At 47.2% G+C, this 23,278-nt stretch overlaps 1 protein-coding gene across 1 annotated transcript in view; it reads right to left on the minus strand.

Annotated features, from left to right (window-relative positions):
• Nucleotides 1-23,278, minus strand: part of LOC137421118 (serine/threonine-protein kinase 10-like) — a 212,917-nt gene that overhangs the window by 43,464 nt on the left and 146,175 nt on the right. The window contains exon 15 of the mRNA XM_068106852.2: nt 10,202-10,294. Within this exon, the coding sequence (XP_067962953.2) occupies nt 10,202-10,294 (93 nt within the window). The remainder of the gene's footprint in view (nt 1-10,201; nt 10,295-23,278) is intronic.

Below are 23,278 nucleotides of genomic sequence, written 5' to 3' on the forward strand. Positions count from 1 at the left end.
ACTACTATAAAGCAGCTCAGCTTTTAATTGTGAAATGGGCCCAGCCCGGCCGAGGCGGCCTTGATCGGCCTCGCCACCTAGCCTATAACCTTCCCGGGGCCCGTCCCAACATTTTTTGTTTCAGAGGTTTCCACCTATCTTACACTGTTCAGGAGATTAGCGCGTGCAGACAAACAAACAAACAAAAGCTTTCCTTTATATATATATATATAATATATAAATAATAAATAATAATAACGAGCTGAATGCACCCGGCGTTGCCCGGGTTCTTTTTGAATGAATTTAATCTTGTGTACATAGGTCTGACGTGGTGTTGTGCTGACCGGGCCGCCGTGGTGTGGTGCTGACCGGGCCGACGTGGTGTGGTGCTGACCGGGCCGACATGGTGTGGTGCTGACCAGGCTGACGTGGTGTGGTGCTGACCGGGCCGACGTGGTGTGGTGCTGACCAGGACCCCGGAGCCGTGGTGCTGACGCCGCCCCCCCCCCCCCCCCCCAGAATTTCCATGTTTTAAACGTTTTCCGGTGTGTACCCTAGTTTAGAATAGGTACACCGTATCCCTGCGTGTCGTAAGAGGCGACTAAGAGGGTTGGCGTCAGGAAGGGCATCCGGCCATAAAAACATTGCCTCAAAAAGAGAACCATGACAATTACAACTACATATGGGCAGGGTACAGCCCGAAGTGGAGATCGGTTTCTGAGGTTTGGGACTTGGAATGGAGGGACAATGACAGGGAGATCAGGAGAAGTGGTGGAAGTATTGGTCAGAAGAAGAGTGGACATATGTTGTGTGCAAGAGACGAGATGGAAGGGAAGTGGTGTGAGAATGGTGAAGGGTAGGCAGGGACAGAAATACAAGTTTGTGTGGCAGGGGTGCTCGGAGGGCGTGAATGGTGTTGGTGTCCTGTTTTCTGAGGAGTTTGTAGACAGTATGGTGAGTGTGACGAGAGTGAGTGATAGGTTGATGATGGTGAAAATGATGATTGGAAAGCTCTTGGTGAACGTCATCTCGGGATATGCTCCGCAGGTTGGTCGGAGCGATGAAGAGAAGGACAAGTTCTGGTGTGCGATAGAGAAGCTGATGGAAAACGTGAAAGATGAGGAAGTTGTTGTGGTAGGAGACCTAAATGGACATGTGGGAAGGAGTATGGACAGTTTTGAGGGAGTTCATGGGGGTTAGAGATATGGTATGAGAAATGGAGAAGGTGAAAGGATTTTGGAGTTTGCTGATGGAGCTCATTTGTTGATTTGTAATACTCAGTTCCAGAAAGAGGATTATAAGCTTGTTACATACACGTCAGGTGGGTCGACGACAACCGTTGACTACCTGATGGTGCGTAGGCGAGATAGGGGGCACCTCCGGGACACAAAGGTGATCCCGGAGGAGGAGGCTGTTTCACAGCACCACTTGGTTGTCTGTGACATAAGGGTGAAAGGTGCGAGGAGAGCTCGGCGGGTGAAGTACCAACCGAGAATAAAGGTGTGGAGGTTGAAAGAGGTGACAGTAAGGGAGGCATTAAAAGAGAGGCTGAGTAGGGTAGGGGATGATGTGGTTGAGCTTGAAAGTGGTTGGATGTCAATGAAAGATAGTCTGTTGGGAGCCGTTGGTGAGGTATGTGGATGGACAAAAGGACCACCGAGGCACTCGGAAACATGGTGGTGGGATGATGAAGTTGGAAAGAGGATTGACGAGAAGAGGAAGAAGTTCAAGGAGTGGCAGAAGGCTAAGGGAACGGGAGCAGAAAAAGCAGAGCATGAAAGTTATAAGGCAGCCAAGAAGGCTGCAAAGAAAGAGGTAGCAAAGGCGTTGGAGGCATGTCGGAAAATGCTCGGAGAACGCTTGGATTCGGAAGAGGGTCAGAGAGCGGTATTCAGGATTGCAAAGCAGATAGCGAAAGAGAGATGTGATGTGATGGGGGTGAGTTGCTTGAAGGATGAAGTGGGACAAATCGTTGTGGACCCAGATGGAATTAAAGGAAGATGGAAAATATATATGGAAATGCTGTTGAATACAGAGAATGAATGGGATGGCAACATAGAGAGTAACCCAGTTTTAGGACAGGCCGAGAAGATAACCGAGAAGGAAGTTGAGGAAGCGATAAAAGCAATGAAGAGTAGAAAAGCGGGAGGGCTGACGGGAGTTGTGGGAGATATGTTGAAGGCAGCAGGAAGTTGGGGTGTGAAGAGAATGACAGAGATCTGTAATCTGGTGGTGAAAGAAGGCTGCATTCCAGTGGCTTGGGAACTGAGTACCCTCGTCCCTCTATACAAGGGGAAAGGTGACCCTCTGGAGTGTGGCTCGTACCGAGCGATAAAGTTATTGGAGCATGGAATGAAGGTATTGGAAAGGGTGTTGGAGAGGAGGATAAGGAAGTAGGTGAAGATCGACGAAATGCAGTTTGGATTTATGCCAGGAAGAGGAACGACAGACGCGCTCTTTATTGTGAGGCAGTTGCAGGAGAAGTACATGGAGAAGAGGAAGAAGTTGTTTCTTGGGTTTGTTGATCTGGAGAAAGCATTCGATAGGGATCCACGCAAAGTATTGACATGGGCATTGAGGAAGTTATGAGTGGAGGAATGGTTGATCAGAGTAGTGATGGCAATGTACAAAAGAGCGTGCACAGCTGTAAGGACGAAGGATGGGAACAGTGGTGAGTTTGAGGTGAAGGTGGGAGTGCATCAGGGGTCGGTACTAAGTCCACTACTGTTTGTAGCTGTGATGGAGGTGCTGGCTCAGAACGTAAAGGAGGGTTTACCGTGGGAGTTGTTGTATGCAGATCTGGTGTTGATTGCGGAAAGTATGGATGGACTGAAGGAAAAGATGAACAAGTGGAAGGAATGTATGGAGACAAAAGGTCTGAAGGTGAATATCGGAAAGCCGAAGGTGATGGCAAGTGGTAAAGCATGTGGTGAGGTGGAAAGAACTGGGAAGTGGCCATGTGCTGTGTGCAAGAAGGGTGTCGGAGTGAACTCCATTCAATGTACAATGTGCGCCGAGTGGGTTCATCAAAAATGTTGTGGTCTGAGAGGGTCATTAACCAGTGTGGCAGCTACATTGGCAGAAAAGGCCTTGAGTGTTTCATATGTCTGGTCTGCGAGAGGACGCTGGCGTTATTTGTTCGCCACTTCTCCGACTGGGTCATTGAATATAGTCTGCTTTTCTGGTGGTCGTGGTGGCTTTTTGGCCGTTGGGTCTGCTCTCTGCTCGGTCCCGGCTCTGCTCTCGGCTTTGCCTGCCCGGCTCTTCCACCGTTGCCTCAGGCCCGCTCCGGGGCGTCTTACGCCTCTCCTACCCTTTGCTGTCTTGTTTGCGGCTGCGGTTGCGCGTGGATGAGGGCGGTTTGCCGCTGGAACACCACGAGGCCGGGGTGAGCAAGACGCCCGGTTTGCCGCTGCGGCCTTTGCTGTCTTGGTTTGCGGCTGCGGTCGTTTGCCGCTGCGGCCTTTGCTGTCTTGGTTTGCGGCTGCGGTCGTTTGCCGCTACGGCCTTTGCTGTCTTGGTTTGCGGCTGCAGTCGTTTGCCGCTGCGGCCTTTGCTGTCTTGGTTTGCCGCTGCGGCCTTTGCTGTCTTGGTTTGCCGCTGCGGTCGTTGAGCCCGGCCTGCACGTCCTTGGCCTTCACGTCCTGCACGTCCCGCACTGGCAAGGACGTGCTCGTCCTCCTCAGCCTTGGCCTCGTCCTCGTCCCCTTCGCTCCTGCCTGGCATGGCTCTAAGGTACGCCGCCGCAAGGCTTCTTCTGCTTAACACTCACTCCACCCCATCATGCATCTCTGCAATCAAATACCACGGACTCCTGCGACGACCCAGATACATTCATAGAGGCTCCGGTCGCAAGTTTGTTTACTTACAAACAGGTCACTCCATTCCCATACTCTGGTCAGCTCAGCGCACTCCCACTCATCGACTACGTCATCACAGCAATGCACACGATCGCGCCTCCTGTCTGCAAACCCTGGCAAAATCACCGGAGTTCATCCCCACCGTACAAAGCAACATGAAGCTCACTCTGTTCAATACCCGGTCCTTCAACAACAAAAGCCACATCCTGAACAACTACATTCTGGACAATAAACTGGACTTTCTCTGTCTCACTGAAACCTGGCAACAACCTCTGGGCGACTTCTCACTCAACCTCACTACACCCAATGGATATTCATACATCAATAAACCACGCTCGGAGGGCCGAGGTGGTGGAATTGCCGTAATTCACCGACAGGACATCAAGACCAGCCTCATCTCCATCTCATCTGCTCCATCATTTTAACACCTGGCTTTTAAACTCTCTGGTCACACACAGTCAGTCATGGCAGTCATCTACCGCCCTCCCAAACCACACCCATCATTCCTGTCTGACTTCTCTTACTTTCTGACCCAGCTCTGTTCCTTCTCCCCCTCAATCCTCCTTCTCGGTGATTTCAATATCCACATGGACTCCACCGACTCCACAATAACCACTGACTTCTCTGATTTACTCACCTGCTTTAACCTCACTCAACATGTCAACTTTCCTACCCTTAATCGGTCAAATTCTCGACCTTGTCTGCTCTACTGGACTAATTTTGCACCATCTCTCTAGCTACAACCTCACCCTCTCTGACCACTTAGCCATCACTATGACCATCAACAACCCCACCCCAGCACCAAGGCATTATCGCATTATCAACTTCCATAAGCTAAACTCTCTTTCACCTACCCCATTCTCATCCACCCTCTCTGAAAAAATGTCCACTTCTCCCTTCGTTGACCTCCACACCCCTTCTGACCTCACTGACTACTACAACCACACTCTCTCCTTCTGCCTCGACCAGATTGCGCCGATAAAAACCAAAACAGTTTCTTTCACCCATTCTCCTCCCTGGTTTACCCCTGAACTCCGCCTGATGAAAACTCGTGCTCGCCAACTTGAAAGACTCCGCAATAAAACAGGTCTCACAATTCACTCCCAAGCCTACAAGGACCACCTGCAGCACTACAAAGATGCCCTCTCCCGCGCCCGCTCTGCCTTCTACTCTCAAATTATCCACTCTGGCTCCGGACACCCAAAAGCACTCTTCTCTACAATAAACAAACTCCTCAGCCCCCTGGACACCACCACCCAGTCATTCACAGTAGACAACTGCATCGCATCTCCTTCCTTTCATTCTTCCAAAGCAAAATTGACAACATCTACAACAGCTTAACCACCACCGCACCTGCTCCCCCTCAAACCACCTGCCCCCCCTTATCCTGCCAACCCCTGTCTCAATTCTCCCCAGTCTCCCCTACTGACCTCTCTGGACTCCTCATAGGAATGAAAACTGCCACCTGCACTCTGGACCCCATCCCCTCCAGCTTTGTCAAGGCCTCCCTTCTTGCTCTCTCTCTCCACTTATCACTGCAACAATAAACTCCTCCCTGTCTACAGGCATCGTCCCACCATCCCTCAAAATTGCTGCTGTTACCCCCATTCTGAAAAAACCTGGACTCAACCCTGACACCCTAAATAACTTCAGACCCATCTCCAACCTACCCTTCCTGTCAAAAGTTTTGGAACGTGCTGTAGCCACTCAACTCAAACATCACCTCTCTGCCAATAACCTGTATGAAACATTCCAATGCGGATTCCACTCCAACCACAGTACTGAAACTGCACTCCTCAAAATCACCAACGACCTTCTCCTCTCCTCTGACGCCGGCAACCTCAACATTCTCATCCTCCTCGACCTCAGCGCTGCCTTTGACACCATCAATCAGACCATCCTCCTCACCCGACTTGAAACCACCTTTAACATTACCGGCACTGCCCTCTCTTGGATCAAATCTTACCTCTCTGACAGACGCCAGTTCATCTCCATCAATAACTGCAAATCCCCCACTGCTCCCCTCCCCCAAGGTGTCCCCCAAGGTTCAGTTCTCGGCCCCCTCCTCTTCATCCTGTACCTGTCCCCCCTTGGTCACTTAATCCGCCGTCATGGTCTCCAATTCCACTGCTTCGCCGATGACATCCAGCTTTTCATCTCCACCAAGTCAATCTCCACTGCCACCCACTCTATCCTGACAAACTGCATCACTGAAATAAAATCCTGGCTTCAAATCAACTTCCTCAAACTAAACTGTGATAAATCCGAAATAATCATCATTGGCCCAAAAACGCTCACCAAATCCACCCATAACTTCGCCCTCAACATTGACGGTTTCCCAGTATCCACCTCCCCTCACATCCGGAATCTTGGCATCATCTTTGATCAAACCCTCTCCTTCGACAAATACACTAAACAAATCACAAAGACAGCCTTCTTTCACCTGAAAAACATTGCACTTCTCCGTCCATCCCTCTCCTCCACGGCTGCAGAAACCCTCATCCACGCCTTCATCACCTCCCGTCTGGACTACTGCAACAGCCTCCTCTATGGTTCACCTTCAATAATCATCAATAAACTCCAATACATTCAGAACTCCGCTGCCCGTCTACTCACCCATTCCCAGACCCGTGACCACATCACCCCCGTCCTTTATAAGCTTCACTGGCTCCCCATCCCCCAGAGAATCCAGTACAAAATCCTCCTCTTGACCTACAAAGCCCTCCATAACCTGGCCCCATCCTACCTGACTGACCTCCTCTCCAGACACACTCCCACCCGCAACCTCCGCTCTGCTGGCGCCAACCTCCTGTCCTCCCCCATCCAGACCAAATTCAGATCCTGGGGGGACAGGGCCTTCTCCATCGCTGCTTACCTCACACCATCAGAGACTCCTCCTCACTCACCACATTCAAAACATCACGCAAGACCCACCTGTTCAACACTGCATTTAACATTTAACCCACAGCATTTAACCCCTGACTATCTCTTCTCCTTCTCCTTCTCCTTCTCCTTCCTTTTGCTTTGACTATTTACCTATTTATTTTTGTCTTTTTGCACTTGTTTTTTGTACTCTGTCAAAGCGTCTTTGGGCTTCTTGAAAAGCACTATATAAAATAAATGTATTATTATTATTACATTCAAATGTAAGGTGTGCACAGAGGGAGCTGCAGATGGAGGAAATGTTGAGTTGGATCTTGGAGACGGCGTGAAGCTGGAAGGTGTGAAAACACTTTGCTACCTCGGAGACATGCTGAATGGAGAAGGTGGATCAGACTCGGCAACAGTTGCTCGAGTGAGATGTGCATGGAAGAAGTTTCGGGAACTGAGTGGCGTGCTGATGAGGAGGGGAGTGTCGTTGAAGCTGAAGGGAAAGGTGTATGCTGCATGTGTGAGAAGTGTTATGATTTATGGGAGCGAGACATGGGTAATGAATGTGGAGCAGCAACGAAGGCTGGAAAGGGTGGAAATGCGAATGGTTCGGTGGATGTGCGGATTATTGTTGAGAGAGAGGAAGACAAATGATGAATTGCGAAAGATGATGGGAATAGAGCCTGTGATTGATGTTGTGAAGAGGAACAGGTCGATATGGTTTGGTCATGTGTTGAGGAAGGATGAAAGTGACTGGTTGAGAAGAGTGATGGAAATGAATGTAGAAGGAAGTAGAGGACAGGGAAGACCGAGAAAGACTTGGCTGAAGATGGTGGAAGAAGAAATGCGGGCAAGGGGGTTAACAAGGAGAGATGCAGAAAATAGGGCAAAATGGAGAAGATTGTCATGGGGACCGCAAGGCTAACCCCCGCTCTCGCAGGGAAAATGGCCATAAAATGCTTCTTGTTGTTGTTGTTGTTGTTGTTGTACATAGGTCTGACGCGAGCCCAGTATCATAGTGCTCAACGATTCCTTGTTCTTTCTTCTGTCGGGCCCCGCGAGAGAGAATTTTGAAAGCATGTGTTGCAATCAGATATTCCTATGAAGTACATAAGTTGTACTTCAAGAGAATTTTGAAAGAAGCAGAAGATTTATTGCGAAATGGCCCAGCCCGGCCGAGGCGGCCTCGACCCGCCTCGCCACCCAGCCTATAACCTTCCCGGGGCCCGTCCCGACATTTTTTGTTGCAGAGGTTTCCTCCTATCTTTCACCGTTCAGGAGATTAGCGTGCGCAAACAAACAAACAAACAAAAACTTTCTTATATATATATATATAGAAGAAGATATAGATACTAGCCGAAAGCACCCGGCGTTGCTCGGGTTCTTTTTGAATGAATTTACTACTATAATTCAGCTTTTATTCGCGGCCGTAGAAGATTGACGACTATAATTCAGCTCAGCTTTTAATTGCGAAATGGGCCCAGCCCAGCCGAAGCGGCCTCGACCGGCCTTGTCACCTAGCCTATAACCTTCCTGGGGCCCGTCGTGATATTTTTTTGATTCAGAGGTTTCCTCCTATCTTTCACCGTTCAGAAGATTAGCGCGTGCAGACAAACAAACAAACAAAAACTTTCTTTTATAATATAGAGAGACATAAGATAAGATAATAATATAATATATATATATAATGTAATAATATAATAATATAATATAATATAGAAGAAGAAGAAGAAGAAGATAGAATAAGATAGATAGAAGATAGATAGATAGAAGAAGATTATAAATAAATAAATATATATATATATATATATAGACCCAGAGTTTGAGGAGGAGCGGGGTAATATACCCCCCTTAGTATGTCGACAAACATGTGCTCCAACGTTCATGTTGTGCTCCAACGTTCAATACCACAGCAAAGAGTGCAGCTAGTTACAAAGCCCTTCTACAAGTCATAACACCTGTTACAAAAAAAACAATGATTCACAGCAGCTGTGTTCGACCACCCTGCAAAATCAGATACACACTTTAGTCTCTGCAATTTATTTCTCAATCAAAGATGGTGGATAAAAAAACCAAAAAGAAAGCTCTGATGAGTGAAACATTTTTGTAAATATCGCAGCTTTAAAAACAGATAAATAACAACTTGTTTACATGCAGAAGGAAATTAATCTCATCAAATGAAGGACAATAGTTAAAGCCTCGTTCGACTCATGTTAATGGGCTTTTGGCGTACTCACACACTTGGCAAGTGCGGGTCGGTGAGAGAGTCGGGCCAATAATTAGTAAATATGTTCAGGTGCCAGCGATAGCTCGCCTATCCTTCATTGGGATCTTCAACATCCATCAAATAAATCTGGCAGACCTGCTCAACATCCACCGAAGGGACTGCACATTTTGTGCCGTGCCGATGCACCAATCCGGACGTTTATAATCAGGTCACAAATTCAACCCAGGCACGACAGCTCAAAGGGAAGAGTAGTTAGTACCTGCACACCATCCTATCATACCAAGTGCAGAGTGAACCTCTTGTTACATATTTATGTGAATGTATGTGAATTACCATTCAGGTCTTTGCTTATCCGTGTGTAGTATATTAAGTTGTTGTGTAGTTGTTGTGGTTGGAGGATCAGGAGCTCTTCTGAACAAGTGGCCGGAAACGGAAGTGACCGAAAACGGAAGAGAAAAAGACACGAGGAAAAGGACGGGGATTATTCTTCCTCGCCCCGCTCCGACAAAAGGTGGGATCGACCTTGCGCTGCGTGGAAAAGCGGCGTTCCGATCCGAAGCCTGTCTGGCGAGAGGAATTACCGGGGACGTGTACCTGCCCGGTGGAGACGGCAAGTTGACGTGGGGCCGTGCATCGACCCCGCGTCTGGCCTCGTTCGCGGCACCGTCCAAACAGACGCGTGCGGGTCGCACGTTGGGGCCTAACGCGCCTTGCAAGCGGCGTGGGGTTTGGCTTGCTTTACCGTATCCGCTTCGCGTGGCCACGAGAGGCTGCAGCCACGGTGCCTGGTACGATACCTGCCCGGTGGAAACTCGTCCACCCGGGGTTCGTTCAACCGCCCGAGTGCGGTGACGGCGACCATCATCTTGGTCAGGAGGGGCCCAGAGACATTGTGCGGGACCGAGACCAAAAGGGTGTCGTGAGTACTCACCGGGACACACGTATATAAGATGGCCATCTTACTCATAGGAAAGTGCTTGTGAATTGGGGAATTGTTGATGGTTGTATATGGTTGATTGCTCGGGGAAAATCTCCGTGGTTGTGTCATTGCAATTGTATGGTCATTCCCATGGAAATATATCCTTGAACGTCAGTTGTCTCTTGGGGTGAAATTCATATGGATTGCGTGGCGAAAGCGCATATATAACACAGCTTTCTGGCGAAGTTCCTCTCACGGTCCGGGGGTCACCGAGACCAGGTATTCACCGAGGGGACCACGTAACACTCTAAACAAAGGAGAAAAACAAAACAATATCCACATTACCTCCTTTTGATGTTGCTGCTGCATTTCTTCTTTTCTACTTTTGGAAACTTCCTTCCTTTCACTTTTCGGCATTTTCTCGAGACTTGCTTTCAGCTGCAATGTCACACAAGAAGAGTAGAAGACAAGTATGAGTAAATTACAGACATTTGCAAGGAAAACCACCACTGTATTACCTCATATCACAACCACCCTAGAAGGCAGGGAAATGCCAACATTTCCAGGAATGCATGAAAGTACACATTCAGGACTTCCTCAGAATAGTGGGAACAATGTCTTCACATTTGTAATCTATCCTGGTAATAATAAAATCTAAAGATGCCTAACTTTTGTATGCTTTCAGTGACAATCGTGAAGATTTCCTTGATTTCCCAAAGCATTGACAATAAACTACTGACACTACTTAAATTAGCTACGAACCTGCACATGGGTTCATTCCCACACTTTTATACTTTATGCCTTGTAATAAAGGATTCCACCAGGTGGTGCTATACGACAGATTTACATACGAAGAAGTGGTGTGCCGACTCCTCCCTTGCCCCCCACCAGCCCTGAATCCTGGGACTATGAATTTTGTTTTCACTTTACAACTGCAAATGTCATGCACAGCACAAATGCAACCACCAGTTTTCAACTCATCCAGCAATTCAGGCGCACATATGATTGAAACAAAAAAAATAATAGTACGATAAATCTATCACATCTATGATGTCCAAAGGTTTTCGTGCTGAGAATTGGAGTGTTTTATTACCTCCGGCACCGAAGGTGGATGAAGGTTATGTTATTAATTTTTTAAATACAAATTCGAGGCTCGTGTACGAGATAATACATAAAACACAAAAGCATAAACATAAACAGAAACACACATGAAACATAATACAGGGAGCGGGAGACAAGAGGGGGGAGAGAGGGAAACACAACAACAGTGGAGAACAGGCACATCAGGAGATCTGTGGAAGGGAGAGGGCTGGGGCAGGGTACATGGGATAAACAAGATGGACACTACAAAGACTTTCAGGAAAGAAAACGGAATTTGAAAAGAGGCGGATTTGGGGTGTATTAACGGGGGTAGAAAAGATCAAGGTTTTGGATGGGAGAAGGTGATAAACAGCTGTTTTCAAGACCTGAAGGGAGGAGTTGAATTGAAGAGAGTGTGGGAGTTTGTTCCAGTGGTAGGAAAAAAGAGGAATGAAAGAGTGAAGGTGAGCAGAGTTTTCACCCCTGGTTGTGTGTCCGTCTGTTTGTTGCGAGTAGGATATCTCAAAAAGCTATGGACGGATTCGGCCAAAATTTTGTGGAGGGGTTGGGTATGTGACAATGACAAATTGATTAGTATTTGGTGAATATCCAGATATGGATAACAGAATATTAAAAGTGATTCTTCACTCCAGAGAATGCCTTTCCACTGTTCCAGAGTCCAAAGGTGGCGAGCTTTACACTACTCCAGCCAATGATTGGCATTGCGCATGGTGATCTTAGGCTTGCATGCGGCTGCTCGTTCATGGAAACCCACTTCATGAAGCTCCCGACGAACAGTTGTTGTGCTGACGTTGCTTCCAGAGGCAGTTTGGAACTCGGTAGTGAGTGTTGCAACTGAGTCCAGACGATTTTTACGCGCTATACGCTTCAGCACTTGGCATTCCCGTTCTGTGAGCTTGTGTGGCGTACCACTTCGCGGCTGAGCTGCTGTTGCTCCTAGACGTTTCCACTTCACAACAAGCATTCTGAGTATTGCGCTGCAATACATGTCCCCCCAACCGGCATTCTGTCATCCGGAAAACTGTTGGGGCAATTACCAAGGGTTATTTACCCACAGGTTCTGAATCGTTCCCAATCGCTAATTACCTCAGGACGGGCTCACCTGTGATTCACACTCGGGACTTCGATTTATACACCTTGCAGACAGGTGAGCAGAAGCACGAGAAAATAAGATGTTGATAAAGAACCTTTCGAGTCACTAAATATCAGTAATTTATTATATTTCCCGGTTCACGATCAATGTGATCGATGTGTATATAAATATTGCTCGACTTGGCTCCGCCCCAGCCCGAAAGCGCGCGCTGTGTCACGCTTTTGACGTACGCGAGACGAGGCTGAGGGCGCGTGGTGCGGCTTGAGGAGAACTCTAGAATAAACAAGAGATATCCATTTTTAAAATATTTTCGTTAAATTAACGATATCTGCCAAACCACGTGCCCCATCGCAAATTCCAAAAGGACATTTTAGTAGACTGACATGCAGAACAGATCTGTGAAGTTTCCCCTCGATGGGATCAAAAATGACGGAGGAGCTCGGTTTTAAAGGTTCATGCTTAAAAACGTCATAACTCTGAAACCATGTGACGCATGACGTCATGCTCACTGCCTTTTTTGTTCGTCATGGGAATGCGATTCTACCTGCAAAGTTTGGCCTCGATCTGTTCAGCCGTTGCAGAGAAAAAGGGGTTTACGAAAAACAATATGGCGGCTGGACCACGTGACTTCTCTTTTTTTTTTTTCTTTTTTTTTGTATACAAGATCGAGGCTCGTGAAAGAGCGAACATTAATCACACAGAAAGACAAACCGACACATAAAACATAAAACATGGGGAGCGGTAGACAAGATGGGGGGAGAGAGGGAGGAACACAAACACAACATCTGAGAGCAGGGACATCGAGAGATGTGGGAGGGAGAGGGCTTTGGGGGGGGGGGGGGGGGTGTGTGACGTCATAATTACAATTAAAATATTCTACAGACCGAGTCCCCCCTACAGTGAAAATATGATCTCAATCGGTCCTTTTATTGCAGAGAAAATCAATTTTTAAAGGGAATTAAAACTTAAAATGGCACTGAGTTAAGGATCATTAGAATTATCAGAATTCCCAAAGTTCAAAGTGCCATAACTTTGTCAAAAATGATCGAAACGTCGTGAAGTTCGAACTTGATCTGTAACTTATCATGAGGAAACCATGCGCCGAGTTTGAAATCATTAGCATTAAGCGTTTAGAAAAAAAGTCCGGAAAACTGTTCTTTGCGTGACGGACTGACAGACTGACAGACTGACGGCGGACAGACTGACAGACGGCGTGCAAACCTATAGTCCCCTCCGGTGTACACCGGTAGGGGACCAATAACAGCACTTACAGTTGACCTTGACCGGGGCAGCTCTAGCAGGGCAGAAATTTGATGAACTGACTTGTTGTAAAGGTGGCATCCTATGACAGTGCCACGATGCAAGTCACTGAGCTCTTCAGTACAGCCTATTCTACTGCCAATGATTGTCTATGGAAATTGCATGGCTGTGTGATTGATTTAGATATATCTTTCAGCAATGGGTGTGGCTGAAACAGTGGAATCCACCAATTAGAAGGGGTGTCCGCATACTTTTGGTTATGTGGCGTGTATATATATATATATATAGAGATGTGTGTGTATATATATATATATATAGAGATGTGTGTGTGTGTGTGTGTGTGTGTGTGTGTGTGTGTGTGTGTGTGTGTGTGTGTGTGTGTGTGTGTATGTGTATGTATATATATTGTTGCGGATATGGGATTTGCATCCATCCATATCCGCTTGTAAATATTCCCCTATTTCCTCAATACTTCCCAACTATCCCCAATCCCCCATTCCCTAGTCCCATTTTCTGTAAACAACACTCTGTAGACCCGACCTCCCCCTATTTCCCCCCATTAAATGTCGCATCCAGGTCCACCGCATCTCACGTAGACAACTATAGGACATCTTGCTAGTTATTCTTAGTCTATGTCAGTTAAGGATTCGTTTCCATTAATTCTGACCCTTCGTTGCACCAGAATGTGATTGTATGGCACCGAGAGGAAGTTTAGGACCTCCCAATACCTCCCCGCAGCTCTTCCTCACGGTTCAGAAACAACAACAACAACAACAGCACGGCGGCGGCGTGCACAGGGAGTGCGCGTCCTCACTCCGGCTTGGTTGGTAGGGGGTGTTGGGAGGGCATGAGGCCTTCCCAGCGAGCCGCCATCGAACATGTGCTCGACGGGGTTACCAAATAGGGGCTCCCCGTCAGCTCCTCGTCAAGGGCGGAGCCCGGTAACCCCCGCACCCAATGGAAGCGGCGGACCGGTCCCATCTGGGGCGGAGCCAACCAGCCGAGGGCGTGTCACTCCCCGTTGAGCATGCGCAGCCGAGGGAGTGGTGACGTCAGATGCGCGCTGAGCTTGAAGCAAGAGAGACGTCCCTTCCGAGCGCTGTGAGGCCTCCCCGCATCTCTGGACTGGACCGTGCTTTATCCTGTCCCCGAGCCAAGGTGCACCTTGTGCTATCGACTACCTGTCCCTTCCTGCCATCAATCCCATTGTAAGTCAGCCTTGTTCCGTTTGTCTGTGGTCTGTCTGGGAAAAGATAAGATTATATTTAAGTGCCCATCTCTTCTGTGTCTTTTACCTCACTCTACCTTGTAATCTACCCCTTTTCTCCACCACTAATTATACCCTCCTCCGGAGGTCTTGAGAACTGTACCCCTTGCGTCTTTTCATTTATCCCAGTCGTTGTGTCCTTTCCAATCATTGATTTAGCGTAGCGCGATTTGGCCAACGTTCGGGTGGAATCGGGTGAGTTGGGGAAGAATCGGGGGAACTGTTAGGTCGCGGTGGACCATCCGCTCGGCCCATAATAACATCTAATCCGCGATCCGTAACAATATATATATATATATATATACAGACTTGGCATTTAATATGGAATATTTTTTTTCTTGACTTGGGTTTACTTTCTTAACTCAGTATATCAATCTGGTGAGTTTCTTTTACACTTTGGTGATTTATTTGTTAAAAGAACCATGTCACTGATTGTCTGTCGCAGCAAGAAGTCAACAACAGGATTATATCACAGGTGGCGTGGCAAAATGTACCGACAGGTGCATTTGATGATTGGCTTCGCAGTCGGGTATACAAGGGTTGTTGCGTTCTGTATTAGTAGAAAACAACTGCTGCACATCTCCAAAAGTTATGGCCGCTTTCTCTGGAGATGGTCCGTCAACTCGACAATGCTGTTTGTCATGGAGTGGTGGCTTTACGAAATTACAGCATGAAACAGCGTGCTATTGCTCGGCAGTATGGCATCACTCAAGGTCAGGTGTCAAAGAGCCTGAAACAAAATGCTCAGAGGGGTGTCCCTACTCCAATACCGAGGCCAGGACGTCCCCGCAGAACCACAAGGAGGGATGATTGCCAGCTGGACCGGTTAGTCGGCAATGACCGTACCAAGTCAGCTAATCGGCTTCGGGCTGAGTGGCAGCAACTGACAAATGTGCCTGTATCCAGAAGGCTAGTCAACCAACGACTGGTTCAAGCAGGCTATCGTGCCAGGTGTCCCCTGAGAAAGCCACGCCTGACCAGACAACACCGCCAGCGCTGATTGCAGTGGGCCAGAGAGCACCGTCAATGGCAGCCAGGACACTGGAATCACGTGATCTACAGTGACGAGTCTAGATTTCTGGTCTGTCGTCAAGATGGCCGCGTCCGAGTGCGCAGACAAGTGCATGAAGCCTACAACAAAGATTGTATAGTGCCAAGAGTCCAAGCTGGAGGTGGTGGGGTGACCGTTTGGGCTGCTTTTCATGCAGGGGACAAAACTGACCTGGTTGTTCTGAATGGAAACCTGAACCAGTTCAAGTACAGGGCCATTCTGGAAGAAACATTGCTTCCATTTGCTCGTGCAGCCTTTCGAGGAAACTTTTTCTTCCAAGATGACAATGCTCGGCCTCATCGTGCTCGCATGATCCAACACTTTCTTGCTGACCGTGGTGTAGAGCATATGGAGTGGCCTGCCATGTCCCCGGATATGAATCCGATAGAGAACTTGTGGGCAGAATTATCGCGTCAAATCGACCATTTGGAGCAGCAGCCGACCTCTGTGCGTGAATTGCAGCAGGCTATTGTCACTGCATGGCAAGCGATTCCTGTCCAAACCTTGGCAAATCTCGTGAACAGCATGCCTCAACGTATACGTGCTCTCCTGAATGCTCGTTGGGGTTACACGAAGTACTGAACTGTAATTTTACTGTCCGTAATCCCAGTCGTAATTTAAGTTTTGTTTTTGTTAAAAAAAAATTTGGCTAATGTGCAAAATAAAGAGATACTTCTGGAAAACGTACAGAAGTTTAACACAGTACTGTCCATGAATTGAGTTCGATATCAGTTTACATCACTTTCAAGGATCAATTTATTTGCTTCGAAATGTCAAATGTGGTTTTTGTTTCTTTTAAAGGTCACATTAACAAAATCTAGAATAATTTCAACATAATTCCAATGAACTTTTGGTTCTAAGACATCTTGAAAAGTAAGTTCACCCCAACAAAAAAAATATTCCATATTAAATGCCAAGTCTGTATATATATATATATATATATATATATATATATATACATGCAGTAATACCGCGGCCTACGTCATTAATTGGTTCCATAAGCCGTGACGTAACTCGGTTTTTGACGTAAACCGGGCGTAATGTCTTAAAAATGGCTTAAAATGAAGACAAAGACAAACACCGTAAAACTAGAGGAAACGAGCATTCTGAGTATTGCGCTGCAATACATGTCCCCTACCAAAGTTCAAAGTGCCATAACTTTGTCAAAAATGATCGAATATGCAAATTTATGCACAGTTGATGCTGGTTTTCAAACTTGATCTGAGGTATGCTGAGACACGTGTGTCACGCCTCGCCTCGTTGATCAGCCCGCAAGGTCGCTCCGTGGAGCGGCCTGCACGTATTGCACTGTGTGAATTATATAAATTATTACCAACTCACGGTCTGAGGTACTGGCGATTCAAGAGATATCCATTTAAAAAATATTTTCGTTTAATTAACGATATCTGCCAAACCACGTGCCCCATCGCAAATTCCAAAAGGACATTTTAGTAGACTGACATGCTGAACAGATTTGTGAAGTTTCCCCTCGATTGGACCAAAAATGAGGGAGGGGCTCGGTTTTAAAGGTTCATGCCTCTGGCCTCTCGCCTCTGGAACAAACTCCCTCACTCTCTTCAATCCCACTCCACCCTCCAGGTCTTTAAAACAGCTGTTCACCACCATCTCTTATCTTCCCCCATCCAAAACCTTGATCTTTTCTATCCCCGATAATTTCACCCCAATTCCACTTTTTGAAATACCAACTTCTGTCTTGGAAGTCCTTGGTGTCCTTGTGTTTTATACTCCTCCCACCCCGCCCCCCCCCTTTCCCACGCCTCCTCCCCCCAAGCCCTCTCCCTCCCACACATCTCCCTGCTCTTAAATGTTGTGTGCTCTCAAGTGTTTGTGTGCTTCCCATTCTCTTGTCTTCCGCTCCCTCTTTTTATATATTTTGTTTGTCTGGTTGATTTTGTTGTGAAGTAAATGTCAGCTCTTTCACGAGCCTCGATTCAGTATACAAAAAAAAAAAAAAAAAAAAAAAAGATTAAAAACGTCATAACTCTGAAACCATCAGTAATTTATTATATTTTTCGGTTCACGATCAATGAGTATATATATATATGTATATATATATATATATATATATATATATATATATATATGTTGCTCGGCTTGGCTCCGCCCCTCCGGAAAGCGCGCACTGTGTCGCGCTGTTGACGTTCGCGAAACGAGGCCGAGGACGCACTCTGGCAGAGTGAGAGTTTGGCGTAGACGTGGGGAACGCTACTCCGATGACTGTGATGGAAAGAGACTCGTGGGGTGGTCCAAACATCATGGTATGGGGTGCTATTGCTCTCAATCACAAAGTCGGTCCTGTGGTGTTCCAGAATATTGGTCCAAGAAGAGGCAATGGTGTCACAGCTGCTCGCCACATCGATCAGGTCCTCAGACCTCACGTTGTGCCACATTTTGGACGTCACGGAAATCATGTGTTCCAGCAGGACAACGCCCGTGCCCACACTGCCAGAGCAACAAGGAACTTCCTGCAACAGAATGGCATCCAAACCATGCACTGGCCCGCGCTCAGCCCCTATTTAAACCCGATAAAGCACTTGTGGGACGAGGTTCAAAGAAGACTGAATGACGTTCGACCAAGGCCGACAACTGCAGCTCAACTCAGTCAGGCGTTTCTCAGAGTGTGGGCCCAAGTGACAAATGCCTTCATCAACCGATGAATCCACTCCATGTACAGCCAATGTATGGCTGTCATCAACGCTCATGGGGGTCACACAAGATACTGATTTTGACCTCCCTTGTTCTCACCTGGTCTTGTGTTTTTCTTATTCAGAACATTTCACATTATTGTTTGAACTGTGGTGACCATACCTGTAATGTTTCATGTTGATCCTAAATCTCAATTCGTGTTGATCATGACTTGAAAATAAAGACTCCAAAATAATGATTCTGACTGACGTTTCTTTTGCTGTTCAGTGTATATATATATACAGTCATGTGAAAAAGTAAGTACACCCCATGTACAGTTTTGACTTTTTCAACATATTTCAACATACAGCTATTTGATCTTCATTTCAACGATATTGATAGATAAAGGTGATATAATATAACAAATATCATGAAACATTTACATTTTGTAGTCCATTGTATAATTTAAATAAACATAAATGCAAATTTTGCATGTGGAAAAAGTTTTCCATGCATGTGGAAAAAAAAAGCATGTGGAAAAGAAAAAAAAAAAAAAAGACACTTTTAATCACTGAAGAATGCCAACCTGTTAAGAGTATTTATATGCATTCCCAGTATGCATGATACTATGCAAAATTAATATTTTCATATGACTGCTTAATATTTTATGTTACCATTGGATTCCTAGACCCTAAAAATGTAGGTGTAGGCACTGCAACCATTTAGATAGCTGTTCTAATTATGGAGATATTCATCAAAACAGGTCTGTTATGGCGGCCATCTTGGATTTCAAGATGGCTGCCATATACTATTGAATATTTTATGTTGCCATTGGATTCCTAGACCCTAAAAATGTAGGTATAGGCACTTCAACCATTTTGATATCTGTTCTAATTATGGAGATATTCATCAAAACAGGTCTTGTATGACGGCCATCCTGAATTTCAAGATGGCCGCCATATGGGGTGAAATTGGAGATGCCCCCTGGACTAAAAATCTTTCTTTTGGGGTATTCTAGCCATGTGCCAAGTTCCATGCTTTTAAGGGAAAAGGCACAATTCATCAGTTAAGCAGCCCCACTATTAGAAACTAAATTGGATGCTCAAAATAAGGAATTGGACCAGATGAGGGCGGCATCTACTAAAGAGATGGAGGAGATGGGGGAGGAGATAAGACGAGGTGTAAGCGAGGATGTCTCGGGGGTACGCGAGGAGGTAAGGCGAGGTGAGAAGCGTATTGAGAAAGAGGTGAGAAATGGGACGGCAAAGTTACAAGGTGGCATAGAGGACCTGACACGGGGAGTAGAGCAGCTGACGGTGGGACAAAAGGAACTAGTGGAGCAGGTGGAAAAGAACACTGCGGTACTAGGAGGGTTGAAAGCGACACAAAAAGAACTCAAAAATGAACTCATGGCGACAAAGAGGGAATGTCAGATGGTACGTGAGGGACTGACAACGAGGTTGGACGAGGTGACGGAGGCAATGGAGACAAAGGACCGGGAGGTGAGGACGCACATAGAAACGGTCCAGGTGGCCTTAGAGGACGAAATTGAGGCGACGCACCGGGAAATAAAAGAGGTGAAGCAAAAGTTAGAGGAAGTGGAAGAGGGGGTGAGTGAAATTAAGGAGAGACGGAGGGAAACTAAGAAAGAGATAAAGGATGAAGTGATGGAATATGTGCAAGGTCGGTGCTCAAATCGTGATGGTGTGCTCGCTAACCAAATAAAGAGTTTGCAGGTGGCGAAGGAGGTGCGGAGACAAGGTGCCAAGGTGAGTGGCGGTATACTCGGAAATGTATATGGTGTGAGGGGAGATTCAGTCGGCTTGGGTGTTGGTTTGGACCCGGGTGTTCGTGAGAGGCCGCTGGTATAGTGTGCGACAGGTGCAGAGTGTGAAGGAGGAGGTGTGTGAGAATGTCTGACTATGGGGTGTGTGAGGAAAAAGTGCACGCCGAGGAGTGAGTGTGCTGTCGAGAGTGAGTTGGTCGTAGCGCGTGTGCGGGGGGGGCACATGGAAGCGCGTAATGGGGAGTGTTACAAGGGATGTAACGAGAGAATGCACACCTGTGGTGAGTGTTACGGAGGGTGTGACGGGAGAGCGTGCGCAAGAGGATGTGCGAGAAAGGTGTGTAACAGCGGAGTGCATGAGGACAGAGCGCGCCGTCGAGAGTAAGGGTGAATGCTCGACCGAGTGTGGTGGTGAGAGTAGTGCGAGTGACACGGAGCACGAGTTGGTTGTGGCAGGTGAGAGAGGATGCACACCTGGAATGAAAGGAAGCACACCTGAGATGGTCGAGCACGTGTGGGAATGCACGGTTGCACGCTGAAGTTAGTTGTAAAGCACGTGATTGGGTGTGCAAGTGAGTGCACACCCGTGGTTGTCACAGAGGATGTGACCGAGGAGGGGGCGCGAAGAGGTTTGTTGGTGAGGTGTGCGAACGACGAGTGTGTGCTAAGGCGTGCGGTGGTCAGAGGAGTGACGAAGTCTATGAGTGAACCTGGAGGGTGTGTCAGGGAAGGTGCATTGACAAAGAGCATGGAGACAGCTGGATGTGTGAGCAAGGAACGGGCTGCGGGGTGTAAGCATGCAAGTGGAGCATCGACGCTAACCGGGTTAGCGGTTAGATCGACTTATAGCCGAAGCGGGCCCTCGGTTCGTGCCGGGCTTCGTGTGCAGCGGGAACCCGCGGGGATCGTAACCGCGGTGGTTTGGAAAGAACCGCCGTACGCGATCCACGCCGGGCCTCGCTCTGAACGGCCGCATCCGTGCTCCACTAAGCAGGGCGGGCGGCTCGGTTCAAGGACACCGAGGCAGGGTCAGGACGGTGACCCCTTTTGGTTGCGGCGTTCCGGCAGGGCGAGGTCGGGTAATCAGGCGGGAGACTGAAAGGCTCCGCGCCGAGGTGGACCTTGGGATCTCGGCCTGAGCGAACCCCCTTCCCTGCACCGAATGCCGGACGGATCCAACCGCCGGCACCGAACAACCCGCATTCATTGCTCGGCTTTGCGAAGCCGGGCTTTGGAGATGAATTGGCGCACCGAGAGGCTCAAGTAAAGGACATTTGGTAGGGATAGGGAATTTGGAAAAGCAAAATTTGTGATTGGCAGTGATTGGCAAATTTTTAATTGGCTGGAATTTGGTGAGCAAAATTGATAGTGGAAGATACCCGATGTGGTGGGATGGCAACTCTGCCATCTCTCACAGAGGGGGCAAAGGAGCTATAGGTTTATGGGGTTTGGCAGTGAAAACTCGCCCGGGAAGGTTTGGATAAAGTGTGTAGGGACCTAGAAATGACCATAGGTATGCGACCTTCATATCATCAGTGGAGAACCGCCAGCAAGGTGTCCCATACAGCAAGGTGTCCCGCCAGCAAGGTGTCCCATATTTAAAAAAACCGAAAGGTTCACAGAGTTACAAGTGTATGGAAAGCCTCACTGCGTTGCCCTGATGAAGCCCCAACAAGGGCGAAACCAGGTCGGTAACTGTGAGTTTTGCATGCACTTGTGACAGTATCTCAATTTATAATCCGTAATGACGCACTGCTAGATGGTTCCTCTGGAGCTTTGCAGGCAATGCGGACATGCATGGCAATGACGTCATGTTGTCCGCTCATTAGGTTGGAGAACCAGATTACAGATACCATTTTATATATATATATATATATATATATATATATATATATATATATATATATATATATATATATATATATATATATATATATATGTATGTATGTATGTATGTATGTATGTATGTATGTATGTATGTATGTATGTATGTATGTATGTATGTATGTATGTATGTATGTATATATATATATATATATATATATATATATATATATATATATATATATATATATATATATATATATATAGGAGCGTACACTGGATCAGCATGTTTCTGCGTCCTTGGACAACTCCTCAGCACCATCCTGACACACATCACTGTGTGTGCTACGGAATGAGGTGTTTTTACAGCGGCCAGAGTGCAAATCCTGCCACCAACCTCCTTGAGAGTGGACCCAGTACCCTGGTACTCAATTTGTCTACCTCAGCCCACCGCCCTAACCATAGCCATTCCTATGGTAACATTTATTATTCCACTAGGAAATACTCCCTGTTGCTTTGCTGATGAGAATACTGAGGGGGGGGGGGGGGGAGGTGGGTGGGAGAGAAAGAGGGGAGGAGGAAATGAGGACGAGTTGGGGGATAGTGAGGAGGGGGAAGGGGGAAGGGGGAGAGAGAGAGAGAAAGGAGGGATAGGGGAGTAAGGAGGTGTGGTGGAGTGAGGAGAGGGAGAAGTGGGGAGCGGAGAGTGAAAAGGGGGGGAACGGGGATAAGCAGGACAGAGGGGAAAGTGAGGTGGGGGGGTGGGGGGGAGGGGGAGCGAGAGGGGTGGAGAGCGAGCACCCCTTCTCCCCTCCCTCTTCCCACTCCTCCCTCCTCTCACCTCTCACCTCCACCCTTCCCCTCACTCTACCAACCACTCCCCCACCCTCCCTCCAGACATGACAGCTCTGGGTTGCTGGGCAACGCCAGGGTCCCTCCTCCAACCCTTCCCCTGACTCTTTTATTATTCTATGACAGAAGGGACCCTTCAGAAGGTCATGGAAAGAGCACACACACAAATTATACATTTAAGCAATATTTCTCGAAGCAATAGAAAAAAATATAAAAGTTCATGGAAGGAACACACAAACAACAATAATGAGTACGAGTTTATAAAATATCCTTTTCAGAGTTTCACTTCATTTTACATCCTCAAGGCGATTTACAGATAGACATGCAATACGTTTGTGAAGTTCAACCCGCTGTCCTTTGATTAAACCAGTCACAGAAGCGATGGGGGAAACACGCCTAATACTTCGTGAGACCGTGATGGATACTGGGAAGCTTGTTTTGATGGCATTGTCGCATCGTCTCAGCTTAACTTGTACTGTGAATCACAGTTGTCTCCCATATTACGATTTTAAAAGTTTAAAGAGAAAGTAGCCTCCACATTA

Source organism: Myxine glutinosa, chromosome 2 (genome assembly GCF_964187855.1).
Source record: "Myxine glutinosa chromosome 2, kmMyxGlut1.1, whole genome shotgun sequence".
In the NCBI taxonomy this organism is placed as follows: Eukaryota; Metazoa; Chordata; class Myxini; order Myxiniformes; family Myxinidae; genus Myxine; species Myxine glutinosa.